Source organism: Leptonotus elevatus, chromosome 16 (assembly GCF_054856555.1).
Source record: "Leptonotus elevatus isolate MCC_2025b chromosome 16, RoL_Lele_1.0, whole genome shotgun sequence".
NCBI classification, from domain to species: domain Eukaryota; kingdom Metazoa; phylum Chordata; class Actinopteri; order Syngnathiformes; family Syngnathidae; genus Leptonotus; species Leptonotus elevatus.
The window spans coordinates 11,871,486-11,893,960 of NC_141254.1; the positions used below are offsets into that span (position 1 = coordinate 11,871,486).

At 41.8% G+C, this 22,475-nt stretch overlaps 2 protein-coding genes and 1 long non-coding RNA gene across 6 annotated transcripts; 1 reads left to right on the forward strand and 2 right to left on the reverse strand.

Annotated features, from left to right (window-relative positions):
* Positions 1 to 63: 63 nt before the first annotated feature.
* scaf4a (SR-related CTD-associated factor 4a) lies at positions 64 to 9,476 on the reverse strand. Its single transcript, XM_086098122.1, has 18 exons — positions 9,266 to 9,476; positions 7,845 to 7,928; positions 7,720 to 7,764; positions 7,448 to 7,609; positions 7,118 to 7,244; positions 6,913 to 7,040; positions 6,653 to 6,817; positions 6,492 to 6,571; positions 6,339 to 6,402; positions 5,601 to 5,777; positions 5,437 to 5,510; positions 5,081 to 5,271; positions 4,903 to 5,003; positions 3,963 to 4,076; positions 3,657 to 3,813; positions 3,336 to 3,584; positions 2,361 to 2,492; positions 64 to 2,025 (listed from the first exon to the last, which is right to left on the reverse strand). Exons 1-18 carry the CDS (start codon positions 9,293 to 9,295, stop codon positions 1,262 to 1,264), a joined length of 2,844 nt encoding a protein of 947 aa, XP_085954248.1. The 5' UTR covers positions 9,296 to 9,476; the 3' UTR covers positions 64 to 1,261.
* LOC147160764 (uncharacterized) lies at positions 8,827 to 15,507 on the forward strand. Its single transcript, XR_015097374.1, has 3 exons — positions 8,827 to 8,893; positions 9,159 to 9,370; positions 14,249 to 15,507. It is a non-coding gene; the product is annotated as an uncharacterized LOC147160764 (long non-coding RNA).
* Positions 10,449 to 19,820, reverse strand: LOC147160765 (solute carrier family 22 member 4-like). 4 transcript variants are annotated; one of them, XM_086098124.1, is made up of 12 exons: positions 19,625 to 19,810; positions 19,326 to 19,526; positions 18,356 to 18,538; positions 17,632 to 17,735; positions 17,411 to 17,565; positions 17,100 to 17,271; positions 16,887 to 17,016; positions 16,476 to 16,579; positions 14,243 to 14,457; positions 12,845 to 13,027; positions 12,453 to 12,588; positions 10,449 to 11,424 (listed from the first exon to the last, which is right to left on the reverse strand). In XM_086098124.1, exons 2-12 carry the CDS (start codon positions 19,419 to 19,421, stop codon positions 11,352 to 11,354), a joined length of 1,551 nt encoding a protein of 516 aa, XP_085954250.1. In that variant the 5' UTR covers positions 19,422 to 19,526; positions 19,625 to 19,810; the 3' UTR covers positions 10,449 to 11,351. The 4 variants fall into 4 exon arrangements, 2 of the variants coding, with proteins under 2 accessions (XP_085954250.1, XP_085954249.1); XM_086098123.1 differs by having other exon boundaries at positions 19,326 to 19,809; XR_015097373.1 differs by lacking the exon at positions 10,449 to 11,424 and adding an exon at positions 13,135 to 13,172 and having other exon boundaries at positions 19,326 to 19,820.
* Positions 19,821 to 22,475: the final 2,655 nt, after the last annotated feature.

The following is a 22,475-nucleotide window of genomic DNA, read 5'->3' on the forward strand; positions in this document are numbered from 1 at the left end:
AATTCAAATGAATGAATGAAAAACGAATTCGTTTTTACAACACATCTTGACACAAATGCCCAATTTGGTACAAAAATAGTTTATTAAAAACAAATTTTTGTGGCTGAAATGTTGAACATTTTACATCCATGTCTTTTTGTAGGGTTAACAAAAGTGTTCACACAATTGAAGAGCTTAAAGAAAACATTGCAATTCCTTCTGGGTCCTTCAAAAGCTGTGCTCTTGGTTGACAAACAAGTAGCATCATCATAATAACTGTGGGCTAGTCATGACAGTGAAAGCATATTTACAGTGGAGAGCCCGAGCTGTTGTTTGACTGGTTTCCTTCGGGATTCAAATGATTCAAGTAAGGGGAAAGAAGTTATGGATGTTACAGTAGTTTGTCGATGCAAAACATAAACAAAAAACAGAAAGGAAGTGTGAGGGAAAACACAACAGCAACATCCTATTTTGGAATAACGTGAAAATGAGTGATGCTTAGTTTGGAGTGTCTCAGGCATCGTTAGGATAGTTCAGAAGATAAATTTTGTCGTGCAATCGAAATACGAATAATTTGTGAAACTTAAAATTTTGCATATTGTTTTACTTTAACACTCCTATGCCCCTACCCCCCTTTAGCTCCTTATCACACAAAAAAAAAATGAATTAAAAAAGGTAGGCCAGCAGAAGACATTTTATCTTAAAATTGTGTTTTACATTTGAAAAATATTCGACCAAGATTATCCAGCTTCAAAAAGGTAAACATTAACCACAAGTGTGTGGCAATTTGTCAACAAATCGAAAAATATATTCCAAAAAGAAAAAAAATTGAAGACATTTTGTCCTAATTTACAGTTTTCGCTTGTTTTCTGACATTTTATGAACCAAATCAGAAAAAGAATCATAATATCTGTTTGCACATTTTCTGCACTATAAATTTGAAATCATATCCTGTTGAAGAAGTGATGGAAATTCACGTTTTGATCTGATTAATTACTAGAGAGAGAAAAAACGGCCAATTAATCGATTATTAAAATAATCATTAGTTGCAGCCCACAATTAAAAAAAACAAAAACTTAATGTTGCTTGGGTTGGAGTGGCCGCAAACCAAAGTTAAAGAAAATCTACAAGCCTGATTAAATAAGTAAAAGATGAAAGGAGCACAAGTAAAATGGCCATGCTGCATTCACACAATGTACAAGAAGGGGAATTATGCAACATGTTCATTAGGCGCTCAAGTCACAGTTCATGTAGTTGCAGCTAGAGGGAGACATTGTGCACACTACGACGCCGCCTGTTTGGCTTCGACGGAGGACGGCAGCACCTTCGAAGACTCGGCAGTCTTTTGGGGCGATTGGGCTGTTTCCGTCCGGAACGAGTCCATTTTCTCCAGCTCAGCCAAGCGGTCATCGCGGTCCCACCGGGAGGCCCTCTCACGCCGCTTGGGCCTTTCGCTATCTTTCCCTTTCTCCTGGGCCTCCCTGCTGCCGTTCTCTCGGTCACGCCGGTCCTGCCAGTCCCGTCTGTCTCTGTCCCGTCCGCCCCCGTCCAGTCTATCCCTCGCGTCCAAGTGGTCGCCGCCAAACGGGCGCCTCGCCGCGCCGCTGAAACTTCGCTCTCTCTCTGGCTCCCGCTCCCTAAATCCCGGGCGATCGCCCCGAAAAGGGCGTGTGTCCTCGTCCTCGACTGCACGTGAGGCTCCGGGTCTGATGAAAGGAGGCAATGGGGGACCTGGCGGGGTCGAACCTTGAGGAAGCGGCCCTTGAGGGGGTGGCCTTTGAGGAGGCGGGCCTTGAGGCGGGAAGGATGGTCTCATGCTGTGGGGCATCCCGAAGGCTCCTTTCGGCGGAGGGGCGTCGTGGCGCATCAGGGGCGGGTGGGATCCCCTGGGAACCATTTGAGGCGGACCGGGCGGCGGGAAGCGCTGAGCGTGCAGCAGAGGAGGGCCCGGCGGGCGCTGCAGTGGGATCAACCCGGGCCGGGCCCCCAGTAGACCACTTGTCGGGGGTTGGATGCTGCCACCTGGGGGGACGCCTACCTGGTTACCTGCAGACAAAAACACATTTAAACTGTATGTTACTAGGGTTAAAAAATCCTAGTCGCTTTTCAGGTTGTAAGCTTTCCATGGGAACTGATGGAACAAATCAGGGAGTTTCATAATTTCAGGATGGATTCAGGGCTACGACGATTAATCAAACAAATGGAATAAGTCAATTATTTTAAAACCATACACGCTCAAAGTCACAAATCTTACAGTAGAATATGATGCTGGTGACCCCAAGTGGACAAAAATAGTGGCTACACCTCACACACGACACAAACTACGATGGCAGCCTAAAAGTGGTTAACATCCTAAAATAAGAGAGGAACGAGTAACTAACACATGGCTCCCATTTGGTTGTTGAAGAAGTTGGGTGTGTCCGGGACCTCCTCGAGTTTCCTGCTGATGTCTTCACCTTGGGTGGGCGGTGGCGGCGGCATGGAGAGAGGCATGGCCCCTGGTGGGGGGAAACCTGGGTGAGAGGTTGAGTTATTAGCCTACCATTAGAGCTGTCAAAAATAATCGACACGTAATCGATTATCAAATTAAATCGACAACTATTTTAATAAATCGAGCAATTGTTTGGAGCCATTTTTTTATTTAAAATGGCCCAAATCCACTGATGTCAGCATATCAACAGTACCGTAATTGTTCGCTGATTTCTGTAGTCCTTCATGAGAAAAGACTGATTATCTTCTGTGTTAATCAAAATAAGACATTTGCAAACATCTATTTTACTTTGGAAAACAATGACTGAACCAGTAACATTAACATAACATCAACCCCCCCCCCCCTTTTTTTATATCACTATACGAATACAAAGTACGAAATAACCACCAACTACTGGTTAATAAATAGTAATCAGGAAAAAAATGCTTTTTTATTGATGATAAAAATGTAATGCAAATTTTATATTAATCAAATTAGTCAATTAATCAATTAAATAATCAATAGATTTATCAATTCTAAAAATATTCGATTGTGACATAACTACCTACCATTTTGTTTGAAATTCCGAAACTAGACAGAAAGTCTGCCATTTTGGCTTATAGCGCCCATTTTAGGGCAACTTGTGTTGATTGTATCCTACTGCTACCAAATTTGAATGTTGTATATTAGACGCATGACTGATTGAAAATTACAAATCATTTTAGTTTTCTTCACAACATGTGGGTGGAGTACATAATGACTTGTGATACAATCCCATAATTACCATCCTCATAACTAACGTTGAATCCTCATTCATTGGTGCTCCTGGCTTGAATTTTTATTATTATCATCAAATTAGAGCCCGTGAGACTGCTTGAGGCAATACCTGGAGGCATCTGCATGGGGTTGAAGCCTGGTCTCATGAACAATGGCGGGGGCATGCCAGGTGGGAACGAAGGCGGCGGCATGCTCATGTTGGCGGGGAAGCCGGGTGGCGGCACCGAGCTCATGCCGAGCATCGGAGGAACCTGAGGAGGAGCCAACACGTGGGCGTCCTCGGGCTGCTGCGTCTCGGATCCGCCGTTGTGGGTGAGCTGCTGCGGGTTCTCCAGAGCTTTCCTCACAGTCCGCCACTCTGGCAGAGACACGCAAGTAAGATTCATTAACACGTGTTAAAAGCAAGAAGTGTGTGACGTTTGTATGCTACCTGGCGCTAAAGTGTCCCCATCCAGGATTCCTCCTTCCTTGAGCTCTTCCAGTTGCTCCTCCCTGACTTTGGCCCAGGGAACATAGGTGACGCCCAGCTCCACATCCCAGAACTGCTTCAAATCAGCCTTGATGCCTTTGTTCAGAGCCCACGCGATCTGTCGATAGAAAATAAATAATGCTCCTGTCTTAAAATGTACAGTTCAAATAGAATGGACCCCCTAATGTTCTGGTTCTGAAGTAAAGATGCCATTTTGGTTTGAAGAGGCCTTTCAAGTGTAAAAGACACTCCAGCGTGTTTTTCCACCTTGATGGCTTTTTGGTTGACTTTGAAGGAGCCTCGACTGAGCTTCTGCAGGGCCCTGAAGGCGTCCTGCCGGTGGATCATGACGATGTAGGCGCAGCCCCGCGGAGGGATCATCTACACAAAACACACGACATTGACGTTTCCACCATTCATGGCACCTTTGAAGCACAAAGTCTTTTCCTGCCTGTTATCCAAATACACAACCTCAAGAGTGCCTGGAAAATGTTGTATTTCCTAAGATCCGCCATATTGTCATGTCATTTCAATTGCTTTGATCCATGGGACCCCATTGAAAAGAGATACAATGCTGCCTTCTGCTGGCCATAGTTAGAGGGAGTTTTTTTATTTTTTCAGCTCATTCATGAAACCAGAGCTGCCAAAGATTTTGCGCTGCCCATTGAAGGTTAATGTTGATGGCGGTACTTGTTGGGATTTCCATTCACAGAAGCAATCCCTTTCACTCCCGGCTGTTTGACTGGATTTTGACTGATTTGGCAAGGTCCACAGAATATTGTGTTATATTGCTGTAAAAACATGGAACCTACCAAAAGAAAGATTAGTTTCTTCTTTCATCAGGAAAATTTTTATATTTCTATCCATTTCCGTTTTGCAGCAATTAGCATTAGAATATAGCTAAATTTCATCATTATTCACAAATCTATTTAGAAATGTGAGTAAAATAGCTTTTTTTCAACATTGCCCTGGTTGATCGCTTTTGCTCTGCTGCCACCTGCTGGCCGTTTGTATAATAACTTCCATTTCTTCAATCGTTCTTTGCAGTTGAGAGGCTGCATATAAGCCTTCTGTATGATCTAGTATTAAAAAAAAGTATAAATACGCCATTGGGACACTTAAAACATTTAAAATAGAAGGTATTTATACGTTTACGAGTTAATGGCTGACGGCAGGAAAAGAGTTAAGGTTTCTTTTTTCGACTCACGTTGATGGACTCGATCTGTCCGAACTCCTCTAGCAAGCTCGCCACATCCTGCTGCTGGGTTCTCTTGTCCAGCTGGCCCACCCATAAAGTCGTACTGCAGACTGAAGAGCAAACAATCAAGTCCACCTCGCACACAAAAAAAAAATGGGAGCGTAAACACAAAGGGTTTGGTACTAACTGCTCAGCGTCTCGTTCTTGAGCGGCGGGAGACCTTTTTGTCGCCGCTCGCGCTCGCGTTCCCTTTCCCGGCGCTCCTGCGAGCGAGAGCGCGGGGAATGGTGGCGTCGGTCGCGGGAGCGCGAGCGGGAACGCCGGTGACGGGAGCGGCGTGTGCGGGAATTGGACCGCGATCGCCTCCTTTTCGGGGACCTGGATGATCAGATTAAATTAAAATGGTTTACGAACATTTACAATTCTAAAGACTGACAGGCAACCTAATTACTATTAGAAAACGGCAGTTGTTTTTTTACATTCAAATTTCAGCTTGTTGCATGTTCCTCTGTCATCATTTCCCATAATTCTCCACTGGCTTACCTGGAGCCTGAACGTGACATTTGACCATGTCTGCCGTCCCTCATGGAGGACCGGTCCGCATCAACAGTTGAATCCTAATAAAAAGGTACCAAAAACACATGCTTTTGTTTGGCTGCTAACGCTTCTCATATCCTCAGAAGGTTGTTGCTGGTCCTCAGCGGCACCTGCTGTTGCTGAGCCGAGTGAGGAGGAGGAAAAACTCCGGCGAAGCCTGGATGTCCCACGGAAGCGGGGAAGGCCTGGCCCGGTGCAAGTTGTCCCATCTGAGGCGCCATCCCTTGGAAGCCTTGTCCTGGCATCAGACCATAAGCCGGGAGCTGGCCGTTAGGAGGGAGAGGACCCTAAAGATGACAAACAGCATTCCGTCACGGCAGAAATCCAAACAGAAAATTGCTTTTTTTTTTGTGGGGCCATTTTGAAATGATTAACACTTGGAAGTAGGGCTGGGCAATAAATAGAATTAATTTGATTAATCGTCATTTTGAAAATCGAATCGTTAAAAATTTGCTAAATCGTGAAATCGAATTTTGCCTTCTGGATTATGAAAAGATGTTGGTTTTATGTTCGGTTACTTCCAGAATTATTGTGAGTTGTAATTTTACTAACTATGAATGTTAAGTTTATGTTAAAACTAATTTAGAATCAGTATACATTACTGTTGTATGAACATTTTGCACAGGAATTATTTTTGAATAAAAGACACCTTTAAAGAAATGTTTGTTGGGTTTAATAGATTAAAATCCTGAATGACCGAAAAAATTAATAAATAAATCAAGATTTCATTTTTGGGCCATATCGCCCAGCCCAACTCCAAAGTAAACAGCAGAGGGCATCAATAATTCACGGTTGTTGCTGCAAAAAATATATTAAAAAAACGTTAGAAATCAAAGCGCAGAATATACCTGCTGTGAGAGGCCCCGAGTCATGTTCATCATGGCCGTCTGGAAGGCTGGAGGCTGCTGCATACTGTCGCCATGACAACAATGATGACATCATCATCAGACAAACATGCTTCTTAGCATGTAAATCAATAGTTCAACCAATTGAGGCCTTACAAGGTGGTCTGTGAGACGTCATCCTTGGCGTCCTCTGCAGCTTCTGGCTCGTCATCGTAGTCAAAACGATCCAGCAACGTCTACGGCGGAGGGCAGTTTAATTTTTAACATGTTAGCACCTGTTGTTGGGTACAGTCACGGCCATGAAGCGTGAAACTCACCCTGTCAAATGCCGCCTTCTGCTGCGCGGACTGGGGGGGATGCGGGAAGGCGTTGCCAAAAACGGGGGCGACGCTGGGGGTGTCCGGCTCGGGGGCGGGTGGGGGCTGAGGGGCGGGTTCTGCTTGGACGGGCTGCTGCTGGAAGTTCTGAAGCATCTGCTGGAGCTATTGAAATAAATTTTGTTTTGCATATTTCAATTTCTTGAGATGAACCAGTATGTAAACAATCCAGATTTTCAAAGTGAAACATCCGCACTCACCTGCTGACCCTGTGTGGACTGGAAGAGCTGCGCCACGGCGGTGAAGGGGTCCTGCTTTTGCAGCGGAGCACAGGGCACCGGGGCAGAGTTCACCACGTGGTCTTTGGTCGGGGTCGGTGGGGAGGGCGCTGCCGGGAAAAACATCATCGTAATCCTCGTGATTAGCTCTGAGCTAAAAGGACGGTTACGTGCGCAAGACAATCACCCGGATCTTCGGCGTAAGGTGCGGCGCCGCTGCTGGCGCCGGCGGCCATGTCCAGGAGGGGCTGAATGACGTTGCTCTTGAACACGCCGTTTTTCTGCCACAGGTTCAGCACACGGACCAGCTTGCTCTGTAAATGCAACACAGGAACTCGTGTGTTGCGACTTAGATAATAATCAATATGTTATTTTGCAACTGTAAGAGGTCTGCTTTTTGGCCTGTTTTACTGCCGCTTCTCCTCTTCTAGCACAAAATAAATTAATTATTCTTATTTCGATTATTTACTATGGGGAGGGGGAAAAAAGGTTTTTGTGTTGTTGTTGTTGGTCTTACTCTGTCCTCCAGAGGGCAGAGGCAGAGGTTCTCGAAGGTGGCCACAATGTTTTTGGTGAAGCGGGGTCCGAACACGTCCTTGTCGGCGCCAAACTGGTGGCGTGACTGGCGGACGATGGAGTCCACCACATACAGGCCCGCCACCTTGTACTCAGACTTACACTGCACATTAAAAAAAAAACATTTACCATTATTATTATTATAATAATTAGCATTATTTAAAGTTTGCTGTAATATTTATATATTACATAAAATGTGTTTTATGCTCTTACCTTTTTAATGAACTTCTCCACAATCTGGACCACGTGCTTGTAGAGCTAAGAAAATATGTTGTGTTTCAACATTTATTATCCGTAATGTATACATTTTTGGATAGCTTCAGAAACGAAGTCCTTACTTTCATAGCCTTGATGGCTGACTTGGTGATGGAGATCATCTTGGCGCGAGAAATTGGCGGCTTCGAGTCCATCAAGGAGAATAACTACACAGAAGCAAAATGCTTACTTGTACAGAGGACATATCAACATGGCTGGTTAATTGACTAACAAAATAATCATAAAATGGCACATTAGAGGCATACAGAGTGAGCTTGTTCATTTAATTGAGAAACCACCAAAGTGGGATGTTGCCTTACACATTCAAGTAGCCGCTGCAGCTTAGCGCATTAAGATAATTAGATAAAATGTCAGTGCTGTGTCCTGGACAGCGACAACTGCTTTCGCCAGATAAATCGCAAATGCTATTTGTGGCTTTTCAGCATCCCCTAAGGCCCCTGAGACAACATCAATCAAAAGCCAGCAAGGTCCCTACTCAGCACCTTACACACATCACAGAAGGGCAAGACATTTTCTGCTTGGAATGTGTTCATTCATATGCTCAGAACAGTGAGCCAGAAAAAAAGCTAGCAAAACGCCAGACAACTAGTGCATAAAGAACTTCAGAGGGGGAATGCAACTTGTGTGTAAGGGGCTATAACCAGGTTCTGTGTGCCGCCTTTTGATACGATGTTTGAAAACTGCCCTCGGGCTCGCATTGCTAACGTCGCAAGACCAAACCCAGAAAACAAGCGAGCTGTGAGTGCACTTTGACATCAACTTTAGTTGTGGCTACGACCTATGTGTTAAGTTTGATACTCTTAAGTCGACAGCTTTGCCCCTTTGTGTTGAAAGCAATTGTCGCCACCACAGACACTCGATCGCCATGCATTTAATTATCTAAATGTGTGAAGATGGATCGGCTGTTTGAAGAAACAGACAGGAATCAGTGAACAAATGCCGGTTTATACCAAGACAATATTTGCCCGGTGAGCAGCGCTCAAGGGGCAAGCGTTTCCACGGCTTGTGACGCGAAAGCTCCGCCTCCGCCTTTCTACACTCTCGAGCTGGTTGACGTGACAACAAAGGTGGTGGACGGCAAGCTTGTGTTCGTGCTACACGAACAACTATGGTTAATAAGTCTTCTGTAGCAACATCTCCTGCTCATAACATCACACATGACTCGTAATATTCACTTACATCTCACCATCACAATCATAAAGTGAATATGAGTAGAATGTTTGGTCATGCGAGCTAACGCGTTGTGATGCAAGGTTACAAATCGGGCCCAGTGTTAGCACGCTAAACACAATTCTATCGATTGGAATAAAAAAGACGTGTCAAAATGTATACATTTGTCAAATGATGAATGCTAACAAGTGTTTATAAATGTGCAGGCTTCTCGACGGCCACAAGCGAGGCCCTCACGTCGGCCCAAAGACTGCTCCTCCGCCGGACCTCCGAACGCCTCCAAAGTACGCCGGGAACAGGAAGACGGCCTTACCTCCTGGTTGAAGGCATTGACGGCGTCCATGGCGGTCCAGCGGCCACCCCGCAGCGACGTCCCCCCCGTTCGCACCTGCTGCCCAAGACGTTTATCCCAGCGAAGGTTGGCACAACATGTCCGCCGCTCGTAGCTAAGCGGCTAGCTAGCCTAGCTTCTGAGCAGGTTAGCTGCGCGTGCAGGGTCGGCGGGCGCGGCAAAGCATGCTGGGAAGTCCACGCTGTTGTTCCACCGACGACCGATGGGGGTCAGTGTTTCTTCCCAAATAGACTTTCCAATTGAAATGAGTTAATCCGTTACACAATACCCTATAGGTTTTTTTTGTTACGTGTTTTGATAAAAAAAAAAAAAAATTATAATATGTACTTAATTACTGTAGAGACTGTAGTATTCGAGTCAAGTCTGCACGTGAGCATCTGGACGTGGAGTTTTGGCCAGCGACTGTGACTCTCCTAGCCCACATGCAAGAGCATTAAAATGATTGCTTTTTTTCTTTTCTTTCTTTTTTTTGCTCTACTAGAGTGTCGGCGACTATGTTCTCGAAATATCCCCCCCAAAAAATGTCAATGTTTTATTCTTGAAATAATACAAGCTTTATGTAGAAAAGTAAGATTTTATTCTCCCAAGAGTCTGTTTTCCCCTCTTAAACTCATTTGCTCCCCAAAACGTATGAATACGTTCTATTTTAAATGTTTTAAGTGTCCAAAGACGCATTTATATGTTTTTTTTTATGCTAGAGCATACAGAAACAAGGTTTTGAGGTAGCCTCTCAACTGCAGAGAACGGTTGAAGAAATGGTAGTTGTTACACAAACGGCCAACAGGTGACAGCAGAGCAAAAGATATCAACCAGGGCCATGTTGAAAAAAACCTCATACTCACAATTCTAAATAGATTTGTGAATAATGATGAAACTTAGCTATGTTCTAATGCTAATTGCTGCAAAACATAAACAGATAGAAATATACTTTTTTTTCCTGATGAAAGAAGAGACTTTAATCTTTGTTCTGGTAGGTTCCATGTTTTTATAGTCAAAATCCAGTAAAACAGCCGGGAGTGAAGGGGATTGCTTCTGTGAAAATGGCTGGGAGTGAATAAGGTAAAAATACATTTTAAACTTCTCATATAAATGTATTTTCAGTTGGAAAAAAAGGAGACTTTACAAAAGGAATAACTACAGCACATTTCAAGGTAAACAAAAAACTTTCTCTTTATTGTCACTTCAAAAGCAACTGAGTCACATACGGTACAGTACACCGAGGGCCGAAATCCACAAAGAATGAACTACGTCCGCTGAGAGTGCCATGAATTGCTCTTCATTTGCACCCGGTTTGCTCCGGCATCTTACTGTCCTATTCACAAAGGATATTGCTCTGATTATAGACCAGCACAAACACAGCCACAAAATTTTACAGCTGAGTGCAGTTTGCAGCTGATTTACCACACATGGCAGAACAATAGGAATTAGGAAGAGAAAGATGAAATCAGATATGTGTGGCTAGTTTACATCATGACACCGCATAATGTTTTTGCTCCATTTTTAACGGTTAGCGCCATTCAACTCATTAGTGGAATCGGGGCCCTGAGTGTATATTGCTGGTTTGCACAGTATATATATATCATACAATGATTGTATTTTGCTTTTGAGGCTGTCAGCACCTGAGCTAAATCAAAACATTTTGGTTTAGAGATGTTTTGAAATGGGTTGGTTTGGGAAAATAACATTCAAACATATAAACAGATATATGTTCAGAAAGGTAAAAAACAACACAAGACCCACCCAACATTACTATACATATAGTAACATAACACTAACAAAAATATTACAACATCAACAAATGTTGTGCGCGTAGCAGGGTGAGGCCAGGCCTCACTCACAGTGAAATGTTGTCCTCACAAGTGTCAGTACGTGTAAACAGCACTTTAATTCAGAAATTACACTAAAAAAAACAACACACCCTGATATGATTTAATTCCAAGTAAAATATCAGGAAAATGGAATATAAAATTCAATATTTTTTCCGATATCATCAGCCCTGTAAACAATTATAATTGATTCCACACAGTACTTTTAAAATATTTTTTGTTTAGGATTTGGGATTTTCCAAAAGAACCACAGCGACGGGGGTCTCTGCCTTTGAGATGCATGGACACTTGATGCTGGGAAAGGGGAGAACAATTGTTAATTAAACAGTTGTTTATATCTTCTATAGCAGGGGTGGCCAAGTTCGGTCCTCGAGAGCCCCTATCCTTGCCTGTTTTCCATGTCTCCCCTCTTTCAGCACAGCTGAATTTAATGATCAGCTCATCAGCACGCTTTGCAGAAGCCTGATAACGATCCTGATCATGAATCAGGTGTGTTAGGGGAGAGAAACATGGAAAACAGGCTGGATAGTGGCTCTCGAGGACCGAACTTGGCCACCCCTGTTCTATAGGATCCTGAAAAATGATGGCTTTTAGAGGCGCCATTGATTAATTGACAACTTATAGATCGTTTGGATACCTTGTTTCATTTAGAATTGTCCTCTAAACAGTATTCTCAGATTTATGTAGTCCTCCATGAAAACAGACTGCAGATTATCTTTTTTCAACACACGTCACAGACCAAACCAGTAAATTAATTATTAATTTATGTTTGTGCGTTTTCTGCACTTTTAATTTGAAATAATGTCCTGATTTAGAAATAATGGATGGAAATTAAAAACATTTTAGGAAAAAAAACTGATTCATCAACAAAATAATAGACAGAATTGTCAATTATTTAAAAACAAAAATCATTAGTTTCAGCCCTAATGGTTTATAAAATTCAGTACAAAACACACTCAAAAGCCCTGTGAAAAATTTAAAAGAAAAAAAAACCCCCGACAGCAGTTTTTCTGCCCCAATCAGAAACTCGTATGCCAGTAGACAATAGACAAAGCAAAATTGTTTTTCTCTCCAATGCCTGCTAATGTAGGGAGACCGTGGAGTCAAATTTAAACGATCTCCAGGATTTACTGTGATGTTATCACTATTTAGCGTTTATCACAAAATGTCAAGTAAAGCGCCCCACTCCTAATGGACATATTTAGTCAATTCAATTAGACCAAAGTGGCCTTTAATAGTCTTAAAATGTGCCTGCTTTATTTCACATGTGCATCTAAATTGTCATTTATTTGCTTGCTGCGTATGCGGATCACTTAGCGTACCGCTCTCTCTTCTGCATCTGTTGTATAGAGTCAGGCAGCGGTCGCCCGAGACTCTCTGGTAGGAGGACGGTGGCGAAGGCAGCCAAAACAGCCAGACTGCCAAGAATGATGTAAGGCAGGAATGGAGAGTAGGACCCTATTTTAACAACAAAAGACAGCTGACATCAGTAAACAACTTTTACATGTGTGTGTGTGTAGTAATTCGTAGTAGTTTGTCTTTGAAGGACTGCACAAAAGGCCGCCTCGAAATGGCTTAAATTAGCCTAAAATGGCGGCTTCAAGTCAAAATGGCTGACCTCTTGTCTTTTTGGGTGTGGCTTCTTATCTTTTTTCCTGCGAGTGTCCTCGTAACTGAAAATTCATGAGACTAAATCAAACTGGCTGTCACTCACTGAGCTCCAGCAGGTATGGCGTAATGCAGCTTCCCAGCCGCGCAACCGTGTTGCAGATCCCGGTCGCGGTGTTTCGCAGCGCCGTCGGGTACAGCTCGGTGGTGTAGGCAAACATCAGGCCGAAGCCGGTGGTGATGGCGTATTTTCCCACCATCTCCAGAGTAAGCGAAATACCCGAGTAATCTGTCGGAACAGTAAAGTCAGTCATTGGTATTTGAACTTTCTGGGTGGGTCATTGTTGGCTGTAGCTAACACATGTGTGCTGTTACGCAAGGTCAGGTGTTTGCAACCTGCGGCTCTGGATCCACGTGTGGCTCCCTGTGGTTATCTAAAAAAAAATTGTAAAAATGAATGTTTTTTTAACATATTTAAAAAAAAAAAAATATGCTTCAAATTAATTAATTTAGATTTAAAAATATAATAATTCAATATAAAAAAATGTCAGAATTTAAAAGGTAGATAGAAAAGTTTTAAAAATTAATTAAAAATGTCCAAAAAGTGACCATAAAATGTCCAAAACGGAAAATTACTATAAAATGTCCAAAACGGAAAATTACTATAAAATATCCATGAATGTCAAAAAATGTAATTTAAAAAAATGAGGGTTTTTTTTAAAGGCAGAAAAAAACGTTCAAAAAAAGTAACCATAAAATGTCCAAAAACAAAGGAAGAAACCCCTAAGATTACCATAAAATGTACTTCAAATTGCCCAAAAAAAGTCAGAAATGTTATTTTTAAAAAGACAGAGAAGAAAACATTTCAAAAGTAACTACAAAATGTCTAAAAACAAAAGAAATCCAGAAAATTACCTTAAAATGTACACAAATTAGTACATTTTTTTTTAGAAAAATTGCTAGCATAAAAAGGCAACAACAAAAATCGTAAAATGTCAAAAAGGGAAGAGGAGAGGCAGAAAATTCGCATGTCCATAAAATTGCCAAAAATGTCCGAAATTTGACAGTTTTGGTTTAAAAATTTATGAAAAACAAAGTATGAAAAATTACACACACACAAATAAATAAAACAAAACAGATGACAAAATAAAAATGCATATCAAAATATAGCATTTTATATATTTTTCTGTTATGGTGCAGCTCTAAATAGTTCTTGGGCCCTCAGTTTATTCGACTAACACTTACAACACAGTTTCCTTCATCACAATGTTCAAATGTTTAGCGGCTCCAGACGGATTTTTTTTATTTATTTGGGCTAAAATGGCTCTATTGACAATACTGGTTGCTGACCCCTAGGCTAGGTCATGGGTTTAAGGGTTACTATGGTTATCGTGGTTTGGGTTTAAAGGGTTGTAGTTAGGATTGGGGCTTAAGGGGTTAGGGTTAGGCCAGTATTTAAGGGGTTTGAGGTTTAGCCTTGCGAGTAATAACAACTCCCTTTCACCTTCAGGCACCAACTGTATGAAGTAGAGTGCCACGGCGGCCAGTGCCAGCGAACTGATGACGGACTTCCGGCGCGACACATAGCGCAGAGCAAGCCAGCTGGACACATACGCCGGCAACTCCACGGCCCCCGAGATGAAGCAGCTGACGTACGCGCTGGCGTGGAACTGCGTCGTGTTGAAAGAGATGCCGTAGTAACCCGCCGACATGGTGAACCTGGTAGAAGGGGAGCACCCAGTGAGGATTATTAGGTTAGCTTAGCTAGCTAGCCGTCGTCTTGCTAGCCGCTTGTGTTTCTAGGTCTCATTGGTCTTGATTTTATTTTAGTAGCTTGCTACTTCCTGGTTTTTGTGACAACAAGGAGCACTTAGGGTGGAGACTACCACATTCTCTTTGTAGGCTATGCTGGCTAACCGCCAATGATCAATGCAGCAAAGACCACTGATTGACGTCCGGTGTTAGCGGTCCATTTGAGTCCTGAATGTGTTTGTGACAACAAAGAGCACTCAGTGGGGATGTTACATTCCATCCCTGCAATAGACGACATTTGTGAAGTAGCAACCAAATATTTATTGCAGGTATTATTTTTGGTTCACCATCCTCACATTCTACACAGTGGTCTCTGTGATCTTGAATTTGCGCTGTTGAGTAACGTGGTAGTGAGAGAATGAGGATGTACGTGTAGTTGGCTAGCTGTTAATTGAGCCGCTGTGTGTTAAGTGACATGTCAGTTGAGGTGTGTTTCAGATTACAAAGTGTTTCAGATTACAAATTGTTCAAATTAGTGGTGGAAAGCCGTATTTTTGTCTTGTCCTGAATGTGATTGTGATGTTTGCTGTCCACCTATTTTGTTTTTACAGTATGTGTAACCGTAAGGCATTTTCACAGCAGTTAATGTACCGCACAAACCAGTCTGTCCCGTTGGCTGTGTGCTTTGAGGTGAACGAGGAGACATACTGCAAGCGCTGTGATCTTAGACAGTAGGTCACACGAAGCCTCTGTATTTGTGTCAAGTGTTGTTGACATCTTTGCAGGTGAACGCCCTTTTGAATTTTTATTTTTTTTAATGTTCTGTCATTAAGGCTGTTGTTTTCCATTGAGATGAGGATGATTTATGTTTGTGACAAAACTGGCAATGGCTAATTGTGATAAATGTTGCAGCCCCCCCCCCCAAAAAAAATTCCTCTGTATTTTTAAACGTATTCATTCACAGCAATTTTCAGTGAAGCAACCCCCTTCGCTCCCGGCTGTTTGACCGATTTTGCAAGGCCCACCGAATATTGTGTTCTATTGCTATAAAAACATGGAACCTACCAAAAGAAAGATTAGAGTCTCTTCTTTCATCAGGAAAAAAAGTATATTTCTGTCTGTTTCCATTTTGCAGCAATTAGTATTAGAATATAGCTAAGTCTCATCATTATTCACAAATCTGTTTAAAACACTGGGAAAAAGAACCTTTTTGGCCCTGGTTGATGTCTTATACTCTGCTGCCACCTGCCGGCCGCTTTTGTAATAACTACCATTGCTTTAAGCGTTCTCTTCAGTTCAGAGGCTGCATCAAAGCATAAAAAACGTATAAATAAATTTTGGGGACCATGGCAACATTTAAAATAGAACGTTTTTATACGTTTTGGGGAGCAAATGAGTTATTTGCAAACATCGAAAAAATAAATAAATGAATAAATGAAAAGAAAAACATTTATTTGGGATTAAATAAAAAAAGAAGAGGAAACAATGTATTTATTTTTTCATGTTGTATATTTTTAGGATGATAAAAAATGTGGATAAAATAAACTAAATAACAAAAGGTGAATGTGTGAATATGAATATGTTATGGGGATAAAAATAAAATAATATATTTATTATAAAAATGAATATTAAGATTGTTTGATAAAAACTTTTTTTTAGGGCTTATCAATTTTTTTTTTACTAATATATATTTTTTGATATACTTTACATTTAAAAAGTATATTATTTCATGTTCTAAAATTAATTGGAATTTTTAGTTAAAGAAGAAGAAAAATAAAAACAATCAAATTAAATCAAGTTTTCTGATTAGAAGCGCAAATAAATTTGGGGAGTTACAAGCGAGGATATTGCCGTTTGTTTAATTGAATACATTTCTGGGATTTTATTTAAAAAATATATGAATCATCCATCTGGCATCTATCAAATTAACCAATCTATCATCAATTAGACTTTACACTAAAAACTGTGTTAGATGGTGTACTCACGCCACATAGCATAGAATCATCGTCATGAATCCGATTTCCACATTGCCCACCAGGTCCAGGATGCTGTGCGGTTCTTTGGGCTCCGACTCTTTGGGCTTGCTCACCTACACAAAACCGCACCAATCAACATTATCATCACATTACAAAAAACTCAAGACATTATTCAAAAAGTCTAATAATTCTGTTCTTGCTATGCAATTCTGGGTTATATTTGTGATATTCTATTTATATTTTGAACGTAAATGTCATGTATTATTATCAATTTGTAATTTAAAGCAGGAACTAGTTTCGTCACTTTCCTTAAAAGGATAAGCGGCATAGAAAATGGATGGATGGGTCTTTTTTTTTCTTGCAAAATAATCAAAAATTCTGCTTTTGATTTGTAAAGTCTCTACCACAATGGTCACTCACGATTAAGTCGTCTTCAAAGATGACTTCGGGTGCTTTCACTTTATTCATCCTGGCCGCCTTCCTCACAATGGCCTCGGCCTCTTCCACTCGTCCCTGGCAAAGGAGCCAGCGAGGAGACTCTGGGATGAACCTACGGGTCACCAAAGCCATCGTCAGCCTGGCCTGACCTGACCCGGTGGAATCTCAACTCTTATCAGAAGGTGAAGAACCGACCACCAGAAGGGGAACAAGACCAGGCAGGGCAGGGACAAGGCCAGCATGAGAGACTTCCAATCCCTCAGGAAGTACGCGCACACGGGCAGGATCATGTAACCGAGAGCGAAACCGAAGCAGGTTCCCAGCGAGGAGTACAGCAGACGCGCGTTGCCCGTCAGAATCTCTGCGCCTGCATGCACAACGATGAACGGCTTCAATTTTTGTTCTCGATGTTGAGAACAGTCGAATCAATGTTGATTACACACGACATCATTTTTTTTTTGTTTACAGATCCTTACGTGTGAATGTGAGATGTTTGCAATACATACCCAGTACTAACGCCGCCATGTAGTTGGACATCTGTCCCAGGCCATTGATGACCAGCAGCACGGTAAACATGGACCAGGACACGGAGAAGACCTGAATGAAGCTAAATATGGTCTGAAGAGCCAAAGTGGCAAAAAGGATGGGCTTCCTTCCTAATCTGTTGAGGACACACATTATTTCTCATAATGTGCAACACCAAATAAATCGGAACTTCTTGTAGTACTTGTCTGAGAGCTGCCCCGCAAAGAAGGACCCGCACAGGATGCCCACGAAGAAAAGAGTGGTGGTGAACGGCTTCTTCCATTGGTCGTTGCACACCAGGTCGAACTGAAAGATGGTCAGCGCCGTATTTGTTAGCGTCTCAAGTTAGCGTCATACGTTAGCTTCCTAAATTATAGCATCTGATAACAAATGTTGCTTTCACGTCACATCTTTCTGTCGTAAATGAGCAATTTAGAACAGATTATTTTTCTTCTTTGTGTCATATGCAAGCCTCATAAGTTAGCATCATATTGTATGTTAGCTTCCTGTTAGCATCAGAGACAAATACAGCAATGGACGTTTAATCATACTTTGCTTAGTCACTTGTTATGTTAGGATTGTATGCTTGCGTTATATGTTTGCGTCCTGTGTTAGCATTGGAGAAAAAAGTCAATCTTGAGAAGACCCATACAAAAAAAAAGTCTGAAGAAGCCATGCCTAAAAACACACAGGAAGTCTGCCATTTTGGTTTGAAGAGGCTATTTTGGGTTCATTTGATGAATAAAAAAACAAAAACATCTCTCAAGTCAGTTTCCTTTAGGCACATGAAATTTGGTTGACATGTCTATAAGGAGTAGATTGTCACTGCCAGAAGGACACAATCCTGCTTTGTCAGTTTGAAAGGGTTAGGGTTCGACCAATTTAAATTTGGTCATTGCTTGTAGACCGGCGACACACGCAATCACCTCGGTGACGATGGTGGACTGGTAGACGTCCTTGCTGTAGATCCAGCCGTCCTTGCACATCTCCTCCTCCAGGGAGGTGAGGTTAACGTCCTGGTCCGGACTGTAACCCTGGTCCGACAGGTTCTGGACCACGTCCAGGCGGTACCTGGTGCAGCTGCTGCGCACCTCTTTGCCGTTCACCACCTGCGCGTTTGAATAAATGTGGATAGTAAACGCATTCATCCTGGTGGATTGGTGATTAAAAAATGCATTACTCACTTGAGAGAAACATGGTTGCTTTTAAGCTCACCTTTGATTCATTTAAGAATATGTCATTATTACTGCATTTCTATTTTGTTTGTTATTTAGTCTCGTAAGAGGCCCCAAATATTACACACAAGTCAAAATATACCTGTAGTAGAGAAATTTGCTCGTTTGAAAAAATACTGAGCCTTTTTACCCTTGCATTGGATCCTATTGCTGCAGTACAAAATGGAACATGCAAATGGTTTTCAGCTGTGTGTGTTTTTTTTTAGGTTCTCTTGCATATCAAAAGACGGAAATGAATGCCATGTGTCTTGTTAAACTCGTTTTTTTGTGCACGCTTTCAAGCAGAGGGCGCTGTAGAGACCACGTATCGTTAAAAGTCTAAAACAAATTCAAACTTATTTAATTTGCATTAACTCGCTCGACCTGACTGGACTGTGAGTTTAACGACACTCTTGCCACTTTTTGTTCTGTTGACGCAGCATACACGCGTAACCCTCTGCCAAACCTCGTTAGAAAAACCTTGCATTTACGTATTTTCCACTCGAAAGTGCCGCGATACTCAGTTTTGATTGTTTATTGACAAATGTCACACTGTTTCAGTGCATTCGGCGCACAATCAGCCATTTGTTTTGGGCGCTTAGATGACTTTTAAAAGATGGAGGCATCGGTGACTTAATTTAGGGAGACTTGTTCCGGGACCCAGTTACGCTACTGTACTCACCCGCACCGGGATGACAGCATTACGCCAGTCCTCTGTCAGATTGACATCGGGCACCCGGCAGTGATGCGTCGGCGTGTCGGCCAGGAAGACGAGCATAAAGGCGCCGAAGCCGTTGGGCACGACGCTGATGCACAGCAGGACGAAAACGACCTGCTGGAAGCGTCCGAACTGCCCCAGGAATGCGACGGTCTCCGGGTAGCTCTTCATGGCGAGTGATTAATGTTTGTTAGTTCAAGTGGGCAGAAGAAGACAAGCCATCTCGCTTTGGATTTATTTACGGAAAAAAAAGTTAACGCCACCTCCTTCTCTCCTAGCGCGCCCGCCTGCAAAGTAGCCACCGCCCTGATTCATCACACATGACCCAGAACATGCCTCTCGAATCCCGCCTGTCTACGTGTTACCCCCCGCCCGCGGTTCATCCGGGAGTACCGTCTGTCAATCAAACGAGTTTCCTGTTTCATAAGTGCTGACTCCCCAAGAAAGAAAAGATGCTAAGTGTGTCACGTGACTGCCGGGAACCTGCCCAAGAGTCAACAACAACAATAAGAAGATGGGGTGGGTCGGGGGGGTTGGTGTTGTGAGAAGTGTGCGTCTCGTGTTCTTGTGGACAGAAGGAGGAAGTTCACGCGGTTCTCAAGCGACCACGGGCGCGTCTGGTGGGGAGGGGGCGATGAGGCGTTTAGGTACGCGCAACAGTGTGGGCCATATCATCATACTCTCAGCCGCTCCGTCGAGGCGCTCAGTTGTGTGAGTAAAACTATGATTTCAGACTGTCCGTGAAGGCTACTACCTGACGACAGATGAATGTAGGAAAACATTGTGAGGCGTTCAGATGCATAGTAAGAGTGTAGATGTGATGACACCATCCTCAAAACAGCTTTGTCAACGTGATTAGATGCATAAAGCTCAGATTTCAGACCGACCCTGAAGGGAATAGGCAGCTAAAATGAATAAACAAACCAGCCAAAACATAATGAAGTGTTTATTTGCCTGCAAGAGTGCAGGTAATTTGGAAAGCTCCAATTTCAGACTGTCACTAAAGGCAACTACTTAACCACATATGCAAAAACAAACGGACAAAATCTTGTGGGACACTAGACATTTTGAATTAAGAAAATAATGATTTAGGAGGGTCGCTGAAGGCAACACAACATTTTCCAAAAAGCTGAATTTGTCAAAATAATCAAATGGGCGAAGAATGATTTCAGACTGCAACACCTGGCGAAAGCTAAATGGAAAAACAAGCTGTTAACACTACGAGGCGTTCAAGTACACCGAAAGGGCGTAAGTTATTGGAAGACCTATTATATTAGACTGTCAGTGAAGGCAGCATATGACTCGATAGATGTTTAAAAAACAAAACAAAAAAAGACAAAATTTCTGCGTCAGCCAGTGGCACCAAAAGAGGGCGACATAGTTCAGTACGTAATAAATGAGGTACACCTATTCAAACATAGTGAGGCATGCATGTTAATGTACAGTGTGTGTGTAATTTTATCATCCTCTCAGCGATTTTGACAAAGTGATCCGATTCGCGAGGAAAGCTATGGTTTCGAACTGTTCTTGAAGACAATACCCGATGAAATCACAAACGTTATGAAAGTTCAAGTACGTTCGAGAGCGTAAAAAAAAACCTCTCATCATTCTCCAGACAGCTTTGTCAAAACGTGTTTTTCAAAGACGAAGTAATCAGATGTGTGAGGAAATTTAAGTTTTTTGCCCCTGAAGCCAAAACTTTGATGACTGATGAATGTAAAAACAAACTGTCCAACACCGTGACAACTTCAAGTCCGTGTAAGTGTGTAGGTTATTTAGGAAACTACAGACCGTCATGAAGCAAACATTTGTCGATGGACAGAAAAAATGTAATAACAAACTGACAACACATTGTGAAACTTTCAGATATAATTGGAGGTTATTTGGAAATCTATAAAATGCTACGATTTATTTCAGAGTGTCCCTGAAGCAATAACCAGACGATGGGTAAACGTTCAAGCGCAAACATGCTCACAGCAATTATTAGAGATAAGAAAATTTTAATTCAAACAATCACTGAAAGCATTTACTTTGGATTACTACCGTGGATAACATTTGTAGCCAAGTTTGTTTTTATTTGATGAGTCAACGTTAATTACAACCAAATGTAGCTCCGGGTGATGCGATGATACTCATCGACCACATGGCGGCGCCAAAAAGTCATGATAATGGCACTGAACTGCTTTGCAAGAAGCCCACAGTCTGCTTGAGTTAGTGCGAGTGTTGCAAATGTGGCTTCTAGCTAAATTTCTACTTTCAAAGTCTACTAATTTGTACTTTAAACTTGTATTGAAAAAAAGTGTAATTCTATTTTAAACGTTCAGTTGTGTTTCAAACTTGTACTGTTCTCCTACTTTCAACGTATGTTCTAAACTTGCACTTTAAACTCTTCTCCATTCTTTAAACTTCTCTCCATTTGAGACCTCGAGTCGAGATACCTCCCTCAAGGTAAAAAACAACAACCCCTTTGTCAAATTGTACATAATACATTACAACTATAGCGCCCCCTATCTGCATATTGTTATTCACTAGTATATTACAGAAAATGTCGTAAAAATTCCTTCCTCGCTATTACCATGGCGACAGATCAGTCTTGATTTACAAGAGAATAAAACGGTCCAGTGAGCAGTGATGTCAGCGCGCAAACACAAAAGGCCCACTGTGTCACAGAGCTCCCTCTGATGCTTGCTGACAAGCTGACTGAAAGTTCTAGATCTGCAACATAAAAAAAAGGCAGAAAATGCGCCCTTTCGTGTGACATAAAAAATAAAAATAAAAATAAGCCCTATTGAGAAAGTAAATACAACTTTTGAAGTTATAATTATTTTTAGAAACTTCAGAACTTTGTCAAATTCAGATTTTAATTTTCATGAAAAGTCCAGTTTGTGAAATATTTTTTAGTATAAATAAAAATTATATAATATAATATATGTATATATACACATTTAAAATTTAATTTAAAAGTTATAATTATTTTCCTAAATTGCAGAACTTTTACAAACGTCTATTTTTTATTTATAGTATATTTTTAAAGTAAAAACAAAATGTAATTACCATCAATGAAAAAAAACATACAAATTACATTAAGAAAAATTTAAAGTAAAAAACACACAC

Excerpts from the sequence above, each read along its gene's own strand:
- scaf4a (XM_086098122.1), bottom strand. The coding sequence starts at position 9,295 with ATGGACGCCGTCAATGCCTTCAACCAGGAG. Across the intron at positions 5,004-5,080 it reads CAAGAACGAGACGCTGAGCA|TCTGCAGTACGACTTTATGG; the intron begins GTTAGTACCAAA and ends TTTGCTCTTCAG. Across the intron at positions 3,814-3,962 it reads TCAACCAAAAAGCCATCAAG|ATCGCGTGGGCTCTGAACAA; the intron begins GTGGAAAAACAC and ends TTCTATCGACAG.
- LOC147160765 (XM_086098123.1), bottom strand. The coding sequence starts at position 19,532 with ATGAAGAGCTACCCGGAGACCGTCGCATTCCTGGGGCAGTTCGGACGC. Across the intron at positions 16,580-16,886 it reads TCTTTGAAGACGACTTAATC|GTGAGCAAGCCCAAAGAGTC; the intron begins GTGAGTGACCAT and ends GGTTTTGTGTAG. Across the intron at positions 12,589-12,844 it reads GCCATACCTGCTGGAGCTCA|GGTCCTACTCTCCATTCCTG; the intron begins GTGAGTGACAGC and ends TTGTTAAAATAG.